Here is a 15,516-nt window from a genome sequence, read left to right as displayed (position 1 = left end):
CCCCATCTGTTTTCTCCACTTGGCACCTTGGCGCAGCCTTCTTCCAGGGCCCGCCAGCTCACAGAGTGGCTGACCACTGGGAAAACAATGCCGATGGCCGTGGCACAGTCACCGCGGTTTAGCCACTGGGGACTGTATGAAGCGAAAATGACTCCTGAATGAAACAGCATTACATTTAAATCCCAAAGGACGTTGCTCAGTGAACAGCTAAAGTAGCCACTTTGGAACTGGGGAGAAAAATCATGGGACCGATTTTTCTTTTCAATGTTTTTAAAGATTTTGTTTATTGATTTTTAGAGAGAGGGGAAGGAAGGGAGAAAGACGGGGAGAGAAACGTCAGTGTGCGAAACACCGGTTAGTTGCCTTTTTATACGCGCCCTGACTGGGATCCCAACCCGCAACCCAGGTACGTGCCGACTGGGAATCAGACTGGTGACTCTTCACTTTGCAGGATGATGCACAGCCAGTCAGGGCGCATGGGAGTGGTTTTGCAAAGCCACCCGATGCCACAGACGTGGCTGGGCGTGCTGTGCCCAGGGAGGGCCCTGTTGGAAACACCTCACGTGAGGGCAGGTGGATGAGCAGGGCCAGAGGTGGCTGGACGCACTGCCTCCGGCCCTCGGCCCAGCTCCGAACCACCCACAGGGACAGGCAGACACCGCCTGTCAACAAATGCACCAGCACCGCCGGCCTCTGGGTGTGTGACCAGGAGTGGGGCTTCCCTGACGGCCTGAGGTGAAGGTCAAAGGCCTGGCCCGAGCCCTGCTCTCCCTTCATCTGATGGGTTGAGGAACGGTGCTGGCCACTGGACTGCCAGGGACAGGCTTATCGACTGACACCGGGTGTGTGGGAACATCTTTAAGGAAAAGCAGGCTTTTCGGGTCGTGGTACAATGGAAACTGGAGAACACTTTTCAGTGGGGTGTGAGTCCTCCCATTGTCCTCTGCCTGAGCCCTGTGGATTACTCAAAGTGTCAGGGAGCCATGCCTAGACAGCCTCTGTGCAGGCGTTGCCCCAAGGGTGCCTCATGGGACCCCACCAGGACAGGCACAGGTAGGGGTGGGGGAATGTGGGCCGTGCTGAGCTTTCTGGCCTGAGATGGCCTCAGCGGGCTGCCCACTACTGCACCCTCCACCCGAATCCACAGGGCCTAGCCAGTTCCTCTCTGGCTGACCACAGTTCACATCTCCGTTCATCTGCCGGGAGACACTTTGGCTGTTTCTAGTTTTGAACAAAGCTGCTCTGAGCAGTCACGTAAAGGAAATACAGACGCCTCCCGCAGAGTGTAGAGGGCCCACAGTGAACGTCCAAGGGACTAACCCTCGAGCACACTCAGCCTTGGAGCTGCACAGAGGCTCCTCCTCACAGAGCACGTACCTGTCCTGTTTGAGCAACGCAGGGAGGGCACCTGCAGCCCATGCTGGACAGTCAGGGAAACCGGCTAGAGCCCCTCCCCCCACCACGGGGGTCACAGCTGCTGAAAGATGGCGGTGCCCCTGCACACCTGGGTCCCGTCAGGTTTGAGGAAGGCCTTGGCCCTGGGGATGTGACAAGGATAATCTGAAGCTCTGCAAACATCAAGCATCCTCCCCAGGCTGGCTGTCTGGGACACGCCCGTTCCTCATGGTGTGGGAGGTCTGAGTCTGCTCCGGTGTGTGGTGATCTGCTAGGTCCCAGGTGCTGCCGAGGCAGAGGCCTGCTGTACAAAGCCGGGGTCCCACCGTGAGTAAAGAGGAGGAGCCCAGAAAACGACCTGGACGGTCCGCTGGTTCAGACATCAACGTTCCTAGTACAGCTGGTGTCACTGTTGTTCTAGGTGGCTCAGCTGAGTAAACAAAATCCTCAGCCACCAATTGTCTGTGACATCCATTAAGCCTCAGAGGCTGAGGATCCTGCCACCTTCCCCACCCAGCCCAAGGCCTGCTCTGCATGGAGAAGGGACACATCAGGCACAGGGGGCTTGCGGGGGACATCCGTCATAGCCCAAGTTGGTCCCCACACACTGAGATTCGGCCACAAGATGTCCCCAGGACACTGCTCACCAGCACGACTTGGTGGACATCCCAGAGCCCAGCTCAAGTCAGCTGCTTGTGATTCTCTGTGAGCCTCTGTGTGCGCCTTCAGTGTCAGGGTCAGGGCCAGGCACAGGCCCGGGGGGCCACGTCACCAGCACCTCCTCTTCACCACGTCCAGGCGTAGGATGGCTCACCTCAGCATCTTGGAAGCACCGCGTGCTAAATGGCAGTACCCCGTCCCCTGGTCTGTGACATACCGTCAAGGCTATCTTTGCAAGTCCACGATTCTGACAGAGGACAGAGTCATCACGATTCTTGATGAGCTATGGTGGGGACTTACACAGGGGCAGGGACACAGGCCCTCAGCCGGGACCCAGACTCATAGCCCCCGAGGCTGCACCAGCCCAGCGCATGCCGGGTGGAAGTCCAAGCTGAGGCAAGACAGCCGCGGGCAGTCCCAGCACAACAGTGGGTTTGGGCAGGGCCCTGGAAGAGCGCAGGGTGACTGACAAGGTGCTCCTTTTTCGTGACGGCATCTCCCCAGCACGGCCCTGCTGTCCCCAGCACCAGAGGAGGGACGTCGCCACTTGCCCTTTGCATGTGTTCACAGCTTTGCTTTCATGAGAAGGCCAGGTGGGTGTGGAGCCTTGTCTGACAGAGGTCACTGCTATTTGGTAGTAGCCCGTGGCCATTGTCACCTCTAGTCCAGTCTTCAGGGTGTGGACATCTGTGGAAGTAGCTGTGCAGGCTTTGCTGGATGTCAGCGAAGGTTGGCCTTCTGAAATGACCGTCCACATGCTGGCCCTGCTGCCTCGGCCATGGGAGTGGGCAGGCACCGCCGCAGAGACGAGGCAGAGGGTGTGTGTTCTGAGGTGGCCCTGACAGACTTCGGTTGCCGCCCCCACGTGTGGCCTCTTGGGGGAGCCATGGCCAGGCTGCTGCCTGGTGAAATCACCCTCCACCGTCTCTGACCTGTGAGGAGCACCCAGAGCATGGCCGCCTACAGCTCCCCTCATGCCTGACGAGGTGCGGATTCTTGCAGCCCAAATAGCTCCTCCTCCAAACAACGTTCACGATGGGGAAATCCCGGCTACAGGCCACTCAGGGGCTGGCGTGGCCCCCACCTAAGGTGCTGGGGGGACACCTGGCAGCACCTCCGTCCAGCGAGGTCAGCATGGGAGGCCAGTCCCTGCACTGGGCGATCCATGAGCTCCGGATCAGGGCTGCCTTCCCAGGAACGCCGCTCAGTTCCTGGGGGCAGCCGCGGGCCCCTGGCGGAGGCTGGGCGAAGATCAGCAGCGCCTTACTGTCCGCAGTGTAGTGGGGTCTTTCCTCAAGGGGCCTGGCTCTGTGATTGAGGGGCTGGGCCTCCGCTGTGGTGGCCCAGGTCAGGTGTCCATTTCCTAGATCCACAACACTTCCACTCATGGGGACTGAGACCGACCTCAGCAGGCCGCCCCTTGATTCCATTCCCAGGGACCCACGGTCATGGGCCCGAGTCTGCGCCTCTGTGAGTCAGCCTGCCGACTGGGGCTGCGACCCTGTGGCCACCACGACAACCGTGCCTGCCCTGTCTTTAGCAACTGGGTTCCGCCAACAGGCCCTGCCAGCCCGGGAACCACTGCCCTTAGAGATCCCTGTTCTGTGGCAGCAGCTCCCACTGCAGTTTCTGCCTTGCAGAGAACAGTGACGGCAGAGTCCCTCCAGGATGCCAGGCCCCTCACAGCTGCATTCCTCCCGGTGATGGGGGAGGGCGCGTCCCTGGCCCCTCCTGCAGTGGGTGAGCAGGTCTCCCTTGGTAAGTCACCTAGAACACCCCAATCTCCGTAAGCCCTCTGGTCCCCCTCTGCGGTACCTCAAGGCAGCTGTGGCATTTCAACACTAAATAGTGTGCCTGCCTTGTGGTCCCTGTTTCAAACTACCAACAAGACCTCGGAGGCCCTCCTAACCCTTCGAGCTGCAGCGTCGAGGCCAGAACCTCTGTCAGTGGACCTGTTTCAATGGCTTCGGCCCGATGCATCTCATATTCCTGCCACCTGGATCCCACACGTGTTCTCCAGATTTCCACCGGCATGCGCCGGGAGAACCGTGTAGCTCTTTTGGAGCATAGCCACCTCCTCATGGGTCACATTTTGTACCTCACCCTTGGGGGCCTGCTGGGACCTGAGTCTAGTTATAAGCAAAGCAGGGGTGGGGCTGAGGATCCTGAGTGTCCCGCAAGGCCCCTGCCTAGGGGGAGGCCATTCTAGGTCCTTCGGGTAAAGGAGGGCGACTTCCCCCGGCAGGGCCCACGGGGGCTCTTCTGTCAGAGAAGCTGGCAGAACAAAGGGGTTTGAGGCCCCCAGCTTTTCTGGGACCTGCCCACAGTTCCCACCCCCAGTTTAAGGATCCTGTTTCTTCCCTACCAATGACCTCGCTTTAGAAGATGCCCTGATGGCAGGGCTTGGCCACATGTGGGTGGAGACCCTGGGTGCACGACCTGATCGGGGGGCTGATGCCCAGTTGCCCTGTGTGTGCAGCGCCAGCTGTCACTGTGCCCTGGGTACCAGGAGGGCCAGCCTGTCTCATTTACGGCTGCTGTGCTTTCTTCCCAGAAGCCGCCCTGGACGTAGCCCTTTGCCATCCTTGGTCTCACTCTCTTTGGGGTGGCCCTTCCTCCCACCCATCCTGTGTTTGGCCTGCCCCCACCATGGGCTCTCGCTGCCCAGTTGCCTTTGCATTCTCCTGGGCACCCTCTTTCCGCCTCACTTCCGTAGAGGTCAGTCACTCCCTTCTCCTGTCCTGGCCTCAGAGCTGTGCATCAGAGCTACTGCCTATCCTCGGGGGGAGGAGCTATGTGTCAGGTCTTGGGGACCACACTTAGTGCCCCTGCTGGACCGGGACTGACCAACCTCCCCCGTGGAGGGTCTGAGTAGACGACACGTGTTTGGCTCTGACCCTGAGGGGGAAACAGAGGGGTTGCCTTGGAGAATTCATACTCCAAGCCTATAGGTTTGCAACTTTAAGTTTACTGGAAAGCACCTCCCAGGCTGGCCTCTAACCCAGGCCACATATGCCCAGGTGTCTGGCCCAGTTACTCTTTGTAAACCACAGAGTCACTACTGTACGGATGCTGAATTTCACAAGAGGAAACAAGCCTCCTACAAAAAGCGAGGAGAACTGGTGACCTGATGTCCTCAGGGGTCCTGAGGCATGGTTTCCACATGCCTGGGTCAGACCGAAGTGTGAGTGCCACCTCTCTGTCCCTCATATGTCCGGAACAGGGAGCAGGCAAGTCACGAGCGAGGGTAGAGTGACCAGACACTGATGCGATGATCCTTGGACCCCGCTGCTAGCAAGCCATCAGCAGCAAAGGCCACACAGTGGACAATGGCGGTGTGGAAGGCCAGCACGGCCAGTGGCTTCATCGTCCGCCAGTGAAACACGCGGACACGATGGTCCCAGCCCGCAGTGGCCAGGATCTTTCGGTCCGGCCGGATCTTGACATCAGAGATCCCAGGATTGGTGAGTTCATGAGTCCTGCACACCTACAGGTTGACAGTGGCAGAGAGAACTGTTAGGTGGCTTCTTAAACCTGTCACAGAGGCTCCCACCCATGAACACTGTCCAGTAGCTGGAACGAGGAGGGAAATGTGGGCTGCACATGCTTGCAAATGTACCCTCTTCTTCCTGGGAGCTGGGAGCAGGCCTGCCGAGGGAAGCGGCCTGACCCCTGCCCTTGGCCAGACCCTCGGGTTATGATGGACGACTTAGGCCCTTCTCCCACAAAGCCCCTGGGGCCCCACGAAGCTACACCCTGCACAAGCCCCCTGCATGCGCCCCCTGCATGCAGTCTGCTGGGAATTGAGAGGCTGCTCAATTCTGTCTCATCAGACTCCCAGGAAAAGCCTCAGTAGGCTGGACCCCGTGTCCCCTCACCACAGAAGTAGACTGCACCCAAGTGCCCAGGCGAGCAGAACGTGTCTGGTGTGATGACAAATGTAAAATCAGCACCTCTTCCTCTAGGGAAACCTCATACCCACCGCAGCACAGGGAGTCCGACAAACGCAGACTACACCTTCAGCAAAACTGAGATTACGTGAAACCTCAAAATGCGAGAGGGGTTCAAGGGCTGCCAAGAGTGGGAACCGGCAGCGTGTGGACAGGACGAGTGGGTGCCAACACTGAAGACTGAGGTGGCAGGAAGAGCTGCAGGGTGTGACCTGGCTACCGGAAAAGCCTTAGGCCCCAGCCAGGGTCCCAGAAGAGGGCCGGGGCTGGCACAAAACAAGGAGTTGCACATGCGCACCCCACCTGTGTGGAGCAATCATCTGGCCTGCGTCTCTCTGGGGTGGAGCGCCCCGTCCTCCTCAGTGCTAGGGATGACCCCTCCCCGGCACACGCCTCCTGCAACCAGAGCTGCCTTTGTGGTCACGGTTGTTCTTGGTTACACAGGACGCTGTCGTGCACTGCGGGGCATCTGGTATCTCTGTCTCCACACACTAAATGACAGAGGCACTTTGCCATCATTGTGACAACCCCAAAGGGCCACCTCCTTCCACTGCTCCTGTGTTTGGCCTAGGCCTGGGTATCACAGGCTTGCACTGCCCATCCCTCACCAGCACCCCCTTTTCTCCTAATTCCCCTCCCAGTGGGGCCATAGTGACCTCAGTCCAGAATCGTTCATTTCTACAAAGATAACACAAGGTAAAAGAAGCAAAGAAACATGGAGAAACAAATGGCAACATTCCTTGGAAGCAAATGGGAATTATCAGCAAGCATTTTTTAGCCATAAGTTAACAAACAAAACTTTACGAAGCAGCTACCTCCATAAAATAACAATGCAAAGCACAGAATGGAGGAGGGAACTCGACCTGGCAGAGCGCAGGCAGAGGTGGCAGGAAACTCAAGGAAACGACAGGGAACCGGAAACAGCGGACAGACACTCAGAGACGCCTAACCCGACAGTGAAGGCAGGAATGGTGCGGAGTGAGCGAAAGGAATGGGCAACAAAGGGCTGCAATGCACTGGACAGAAAACGGACGTGGGAGACAGGCAGAGGTGCTCTAGCATTCACTGACTTAGAAAATCAATTTTTTAAAACTGACTAGAGAGAGAGAGAGAGGAAGCGGGGAGAGAGAGAGGAGAAACAAAGGTTTTTTTGTTCCACTTACTCATTCATTGGTTGCTTCTTGTATGTGCCCTGACTGGGGATTGAACCCGCAACCTTGGTGTATTGGGATGATGTTCTCACCAACTGAGCTACCTGGCCAGCACTAGAAAATCAGTCTTCTAAAAACTGAAGTCTTATGATCCAAGGGCAGAGAAAGGCTACGGAATAGTCAGCATAAAGATATGTCTAGTAAAAGCATTGGACATAACAGCTAGTACAAGTCCTTTTGGTAGTCAGGCAAACAGACCAAGTCAGTCTATGGGGGTAAGGTTTAGGCTGTCCTCAGAATGTCCCACAGCCACATCTGTGCTAGCAGATGGCAGAGTGACGCCTGCAATGGCTTCGAAGGGAGACATGGCCCAAGAACTTCATATCCAGCCAAACTGCTGCTCAAGTACAGAGACAATAGACAAGCATTTTTGAACATGTAAGAACCAAAGAATATGCTCCCATAAGCTCTTCCTGAAGGACTACAGGATTAACCCCAGGCTCATAAGAGAGAACTGGAGAGCTAGAGCTAAGGCCTGGCAGAGGGAACTGAATCTACTTACTTGCAGGATTAGGTCTAAAACAATATGGGGATTATGGCTTTAGAACCGGTTATGTAAGTAACAGAAAGATGGGAGGGTAGCAAGAGGGACGGGATGTTAAGTTCACTGACTTGCTCATCTTTTGCCATTTGGGGAAAGGATACAATACTCAACCTCATATTTGAGAGATCATCAGACACCCCACCGTAAATAATGACAAAACATTATTCCCTCCACACCCCCCACCACAGACATTAGGTACCGTTGTTTCCCAGTATTTCTCCACAAAGGAATAAAAACAGGATTATGACTGAAAGTTAAATCCAACTCTGTGCTATGTGTATGAGAGACACCGAAACAATGATCAGCAGAGATAAACCAGGAGCCTGCAGACAAGAGAAGCAGGGTCCCACCTTAGCAAAGACTGGATTCAGAGCCAAAGCACTGAGCCAGACTAGGTACCATACTTAACAATGATAATGGGTACAATGCACAGTAAAGAGCTGTGAATACCCGTTCAACAAACTGTTTTACCATTCATGAAGCAAAAACGATAGGAAAGTGGCCATGATGGAGAAACTGGTAGCAGACTAGTCCTCTTGCTATAAACAACCATCAAACTGGGCAAAATACACTAAACAACTATATCCGGGCACTGGACAACAGGAGGGAAGGGCAGCTGATGAGAGAAATCTCCCAGACGCCCAGCAGCTCTCTGCCCAGGGAGCTGTCCTAGCCACAAGTCCAGGTGGGGCCCAGCACGACCTGAAGCCGAGGAGGCAGGGGTCAGAGTGTGGGGCAGCTGGAGCAGCTGAAGTCTGTGGGGTGCAGCAGCGGCATCGAGGGCACTGGAGGAGGGACTGAAGGCCGTGCGTGGTCCCATGAGTCCTGTGTGAGGCTGGGCTGCGCACACTCAGAGCACCACACCAGGTTTACCAGACAGTGGCAGCTAGAACAGACAGAACAGACACAAGAGACCAACAGTTATCTGGGTCAGCTGGGCCTGAGCACAGACTGTGTGACAACCCAATGCCCTCTGAGATGCCTGACTTTGAGAATGAGGGTCATACCTTCAGGCAGGGCCCTACTGTGACAAAGTGGGAAACCAGGCCCTCCACGTTTGGAAGTTGCTCCTAGCACATTAGAGAAGCCTGGGAACGAACCTGGGCTTTCCACAGACCTGCCCTACCAGAACACCAAACCAAACCTATGCAAGTTCAAGGTGAAAGCCAGTAACTGAACTGCCTGAAAGAATAAAAGTAAACACTCTTCAAGGCAAAATAATAGAATTATTATTATTAGAGTCTCTATCACGTATCCTTTCCAATGTCCAGCACACAAACAAAAGATTATCAGACAAGCCAAAAAGCAGAAATATATGATCCAGAGTCAAGTGGGGGGAAAAAGCAGTTAATAGAATTGACCCAGAATGTCACAAGCAGCTACTTAAATATGTGTGATAAAAAAAGTGCATAAAGTAATTACCAAAAAATTGTCTTGATGAGTGCTCAGATAGGAACTATTCATGGAGAAATGAAAATCATCAACAAACAACCAAAACAGAAGAGCCAATACAATACTAGAGGGGAAAACACGGTAGACGGATGCTGCCCGACTAAGACTTCCTATAAAACACAGTAATCGGAGCACGTGGCATTGGTGAAAGGGCGGACAAAACAGATTGATGCAGACTAGAGCGCTCAGAAACAGACCCGTCTAGATACTGTCAACTTGATCTCTGAAAGGACCAATGCATCGGAGCAACGACAGTCTTTCCAACAAATGCTGCTGCTACCACTAGACGTCCACACACGACCCTTTACAAAAACTAACTCAGACTGGGTCACAGACTCAAGTATAAAATACACAACCACAAAGCTCCCAGAAGACAACACAGGAGAAGAGCTAGATGACCTGGGGGTTGGCAGTGCTGTTTTATGTACAACACCAAAGGCACGATCCTGGAAAGAAAGGGCTGGTCGGCTGAATTTCATTAAAATTAAAATTGTCTGCTCCGTGAAAGACACTGTCAACAGAATGAAAAGACAAGCTACAGACTGAGAGAAAATATTTGCGAAAGACACATCTGATTGTCATCCAGAATACACAACACTTAAAACCCAGCAACAAGAAAACAAACACCCTACTTACAATATGGGTCAAAGACCTTAACAGATACCTCACCAAAGAAGATACACAGAGGGCAAATAAGCATATAAAATGATGCTCCCCAGCCTCAGGCCATGCTGTACAGCTGTGGTGGTGGTGGTGGCGGGGGTGGCTGCTCAGCTATGTCCTACACAGTCTCTGCAAGTCCATGTGGCCCAGGCCAGAGGGTGCCCCCTCCACCTCCAGGCTGGGGAAGAGCCAGCAGCGGCTGCTCTGCAGGAGCTTCAGCAACACAACTCAGGTCACACAGGGCATCTCAGAACCCAGAGACAGACGGTCACACAGGGTGCAGACGGAAGCCTCTCCCCCCTCCTGGAGGTGTGTCACGCACTGAGAAGCAGCACCAGTCTGCTGAATTCCCCAACCAGGTTTACTCTGCAGAGTCTTCTTCACTAAAGTTTCAGGAGGCATGTGTTCCAGGGCACTGGCTCTCGGCTTCCCTGAGCAGGGGTTTGGTGGTGAGCAGAGCGTGTTCATGAAGCCCTTCTCCCACCTGAGGAGCCGGGGGCGGCTGCGTGCACTCAGGGCCTCGCGCACCAGCCTCTGGGGTCCCTTCCGACTGGACACATATTTCAGATGCGTCTGTCACTGCTCCAAATATTCCACCTCCAGGACAGGGCCAAACCAGAATGAAAAAGGGACCCTGTGCGCAGCAGGTCTGTTTAACGACAGCCTCCACTGTCCCCCCCCCCGAAAGGTGAGGGTTTAGGCTGGGAATGGCACATGGGGTCAGTGCACAAAGTGTGCATGGACAAAGTAGAGAGCCTTGTTTAGAGAAGAGAAAACCCAGCCATGTCTTCAAATGATTATAAATTATTTTACCAGTGCATTTGCCAAGGTTTATAAAACCATCCATAACATATTGTTTCCTTAGATTCTAGACTTACTGGTGTGACAGCTAATGCAATAATGATTTGTTTCAAATGTCAGTGCTTAAGCTGTATAAAGCTGATTTTATACATTTTTCTTGTTGGCTGCATTGTAGTTAATGAAATTAAACACACCCATTGCATTTGTCCTCAGGGGACAAGGGACTGAACACACCACTGGTTTATTTTTCTATTAAAATAAATTGCAGACAGCTGCGTTTGAATGGCCCCAGTGGGGCTCACCTAGGAGCCAAGGGACTTTCTGGGCTGCCGGGTGTAGTTCATCAGTGCCAGGGCGGGCTGGGGTGCCCGTATTCAAGAGAGTATGGCATATTTGGTGTATCGTTCCACACACCAAAAGGCTGTGGGTGTGATTCCAGATCAGGGCACAGATGGGAGACAACCAATCAGTGTTTTCTCTCTTTATCCTCAACGCCCACCCTCTCGCCCTGTGACCAATAAAAATAACGTCCCCGGGTGAGGATTAAAAAAGCCTAAACTATTATTGGATCTTAATGCAATCCTGCAAAAGAATATACTTTATGTTATATGGGAAAAAAAACCTTATTACTAGAAACCACAAAAACTAATCCTCATTACTTTTTTTAAGATTGGATTTTTATAAGAAAACACTCAAATGTGTGCAGCTATTTTCTTATGTTGAAAAGTTTTTTGTCCACAATGAGTTAATGTATACAAGATACCTTAATTATTAATAGGCCAATATGCGTGATACCAATACTGATTTTAAAAAATTAAAACCAACCATGCTTCTTGCATGATAAAAGTGTTGAATTAAATCCATGATTTTCATTCATCTAGAATGTTGTTAAAACTTGTTCCTCACCATCTTTAAAATTCGAGAATATTTTTCATATCTCTGGCTTTATTTTGCCAAAATCATTATGTCATGTATGTATAAAAGAAAAAGGTGAATATGTATTTGTATGAATCCTTAGCTGGAAATGTTAAGAGAAAGTTGGCTAATTTATATCCACTTTATATTGTAGGTAAATTTCTAATGTTTTCAGTCCCGTGTCATTTAAGCTTCCTTCATTTTAATAAATTCACTAAATATTCCTTAAAAAAAGATGCTTCCGCCCTGGCTGGTGTAGCTCAGTGGATTGAGCCCGGGCCTGTGAACCAGAGGATCGAGGTTCAATTCCCAGTCAGGGCACATGCCTGGGTTGCAGGCCGGTTCCTTGCAGGCCAACTCCCAGCAGGGGATGCACGAAAGGCAACCATACATTGATGTTTCTCTCCCCTCTCCTTCCCCTCTAAATATAAATAAATAAATAAAATCTTTAAAAAAAAAAAGATGCTTCCATCATTTTCCGTCGAGATGTGAAGTAAAACAACAAGACACCACTACACACACCCACCAGAAGGCCTAACACCCGATGCCGTGGGTGCTGGGGAGGACGCGGGGCACCAGGACCTCGCGCTCGCGGCTGGCAGGAGCGGGCAAAAGTGCAGCCCCTTTGAAAGGCAGTTTGGTGGTTTCTCACAGAATTGAACAGACTCTTACCTTACAATGTAGCAACTGCACTCTTTCCTATTTACTCCAAAGGAGCAGACAATTATGTCCACTCCAAACCTGCACGTGGATGTTTGTAGCAGGCATATTTATAACTGCTAAAACTCAGAAGCTACCAAGATACCTTTCAGTAGGTGAATGGACAAACTGGGTACATCCAGACAATAAAATATTATTCAGCACTAATAAGAAATGAGCTATCAAGCCGTGAAGAGACACGGAAGAAACCCAAGTGCACATTACTGTGTGGAAGAAGCCAATCGTACTGTGTGACCCTAACTCTATGACATTCTGGAAGAGGCGAAACCATGGAGACAGCGAAGAGACCAACGGTTGCCAGGAATTGGCGGGGAGGGAGCCGGACGGTTTCTGTGGGGTGGGGGACGCCCAGGGCACGATGCCGTAACGCTGGACACACGGGATGTGCAACACCAAGAGTGAACAGAATGTAGAGCATAAACTCTGGGTGATAAACCATAATAGAAAATCTGGAACTAGAAGCTGAAAACTGTGGCATAGGCTCAACAGCAGATTAGAAATTATTTTTTTAAAAATGAGTAAACTGGAAGACACATCAATAGATATTATCTAACCTGAAGAAGAGAGAGAAAAAAGACTGACAAACACTGAACAGAGCCTCAGGGACCTACCTCTGGGGTGACATCAAACTGGAACTTAGAGATGTCCCAGGGGAGTGAACCTGCCGGCAACGGCCGGGGGACAGAAGCTCTGGGAGGACACGCGACGTATGGGACTAAGACGCGACGAGCTTTCTTCAGGAACAGTGGAGGCCGGAAGACAATGGAACAGCGGCTTCGAAACACAAGGCGAAAACCAAAACTATTTCCCCTCAATTCTGTGGGCAGAACTCTTGGGAAAGGAGGGTGAAATAAAGACATTTTTTCTGAGAAACAAAAACTAGAGAACTTTTCGCCACTGGAACTCTCCTACAAGAAGTGCTGAAGGCTACTCTCCCAGCTAAAGGGAAGTAAACCCAGGTTGACACTCGCATCTACAGGAAGAGCACCAGACACGGGAATAGCTGAGTAAATATAAAGTACTATGGTTTTTATATCCGGCAAGTTTTAAGAAATAACAACTGATGCTTCCATGTAAAACCGGTAAGACTGTGAGGCAGCGTTTCCAGTGAGTGTGTCTGTGTGACAGCACAGCAGAGAGGGTGGGAGGGAGGGCAGTGAAATCGCGCTAGGGCAGGGCTGTGATGAGTGACGGGAGTGGGACCACATGAAGGAGACGTGGGCAAGTTAAGGAAACAGACTGTTGGCCTGTGAGCTGGCACTCAGAAAAAAAATGCAACAAGAGCTATGTACAGTGAAGGAGCCGAGAGAGGAAGTGAGATGGAACACTAAAAAATAAATATTTGGCAACACACAAGAAGGCAAGAAAGGAGTGAAAGGGGGTCAAAAACGGAAGTGACAGGAGGTGGACAAACACCATGACAGTGGACTTACTGCCAGGCATCTCAAAAGTTATATTAAGTGCAAACAGACTAAATGCTCCAATTAAAAGGCAGAGATTGTCAGAAAGGATCAAAGACTACAAAAGATGCTTTTAAATATAAAGAGATCCAGGCAGGACCAAAGTCAAAGAGAGCTGTGTCACGCAAAGAGGAAACGTAAGAAAGCCCGTGCCACAGCTCTTGCATCAGACAAGGCCGACTTCGGGACAAAGGATGTCACAAGAGACACGGAGGACGTTTTCACAAAATGACCCTTCAGCGGGACGTGGTGGCTGTATTGAATGCTTACGTTCCTAGCGATGGAGCTTCAAAACTCATGAAGCCAAAGGGGCAGAACTGAAGGGAGAGACAGGAATGTTCGCAGCTACACCTAGATGCTGGAAGACCTCACTCAGTAACTGGTGGGAGACCAGACAGAAAGATGGGTGAGGACACTGACGAGCCGAACAACACCGCCACGCACCTCGCCCTGAGGCGGGCTGACAGAACACTCCGCCCAACAACTGCGGAACACATGCGCTCTCACCAGGGTACACCATGTGCTGGGCCAGAACATAAGCCTCAATAAGTATCTGCGTGCTGACATTGTACAGGGCACCTTCACTGACAGCAGAATTAAACTAGATTAAAGATATCCACAAATTCAACAAATATTTGGAAATTAAATAATATACTTCTAAGGAACCACTGGATCAAAGAAGAAATCACAAGGGAAAATAGAAAGAATTTTCAACCGAATAAAAATGAAGACACAATAAATCAAAATTTGTGGGACAGACCCACAAAGGCTGGCAACTGGACTGGCGGCTGACTCCCCCACAGCCCTGTGGTGGGGCGGCGGGAGCCCAGAGGAGCACCTGGGACCGTGGGTACCGTCAACGCGCGGACTCACGCTCAGAGGTCCCCACCACGGGATTCCTGGAGGATAGCTGCCCTGACTTCTGGAAAGGAGGGCTTGAGATGCAAGCATGTGGGCAACATTTACAGCACAAAATAGCAATGAAAAGATACAATGTGTGTGAAACCAGCTCAGTGAGACAGACAGCTACATCTGAAGGAAGGTGGAAGGGGAAGGATTAAAAAATAAAAAACTAGAAGTTATCAAAGGATGTAGTCACCAGAAGAAACCTGGCCTGAGCTATGTTCAGTTGGTGAAATTGGCTTTTAGGCAAAAATTCTTTCTAGAGATAAGAAGAGGGACTAAAGAAAAGGTTCAATTCCCCAGGAAGATTAGCATTCTGAACTTGTATGTTTGTAAGCCAGCTTCAAAATGCAGAAAGCAAAAATGCATGGGATACAGGAAAACTGAGCAAGATCAGGAAAACTGAGCAAGATGTGTGGCAGCTGGAGGGCCCACCTGACCCTTCCCGGGGACCCCAGGTCACAGGCACGGCGGATGCCGTGCCTGGCCCAGCGCACACAGGTACAGCCGTGCATGCAGCGGCAAGAAGCACTCCCTTCTCAAGCACATGTGGAATACTTATGAGAACTGGACTGGCCTCCACATTTCAAAGAGCTGATATCATTCAGACCTTCTCCTCTGACCACAATGGAATTAAGTTAGAAATTAGAAAATAAAAAATAACTGGGTGGGGGAATCAAACATTTGGAAACATAAAAACACTCTAATCAGCTCAGCAGTCAGTGAACAAATAAAGATCGGTCCGCCCAGAGTGCGTGGTGATGAAGAGGGCGACATACTACAATGTGGGGCGCAGACTTCAGCTGCTGTGAGGAAGGCAGGCTGGGGACAAATGCGTCATG

The 15,516-nt window shown here is 51.7% G+C and overlaps 1 protein-coding gene across 2 annotated transcripts in view; it reads right to left on the bottom strand.

Annotated features, from left to right (window-relative positions):
- Positions 1-409: 409 nt before the first annotated feature.
- The window catches only part of GNB1L (G protein subunit beta 1 like), a 64,113-nt gene continuing 49,006 nt past the window's right edge, over positions 410-15,516 (bottom strand). Inside the window, exons 7-8 of one of the 2 annotated variants that reach the window (XR_005069637.1) lie at positions 685-5,542; positions 410-610 (exon numbers count right to left, since the gene is read on the bottom strand). Coding sequence is in view for 1 of the 2 variants with exons in the window: in XM_037067340.1 (XP_036923235.1) it covers positions 5,291-5,542 (252 nt within the window). In the remaining variant the exon portion in view is untranslated. Of the gene's footprint in view, positions 5,543-15,516 lie in introns of both variants that reach the window. The other variant, XM_037067340.1, reaches the window with a different exon arrangement.

The sequence above is a fragment of the Sturnira hondurensis genome, unplaced genomic scaffold (assembly GCF_014824575.4).
Source record: "Sturnira hondurensis isolate 20B ecotype Veracruz unplaced genomic scaffold, ASM1482457v3 Scaffold0017254, whole genome shotgun sequence".
NCBI lineage: Eukaryota > Metazoa > Chordata > Mammalia > Chiroptera > Phyllostomidae > Sturnira > Sturnira hondurensis.
Note: the sequence above shows the minus strand (reverse complement) of the source record. Positions and strands in the feature narration are given on the sequence as shown.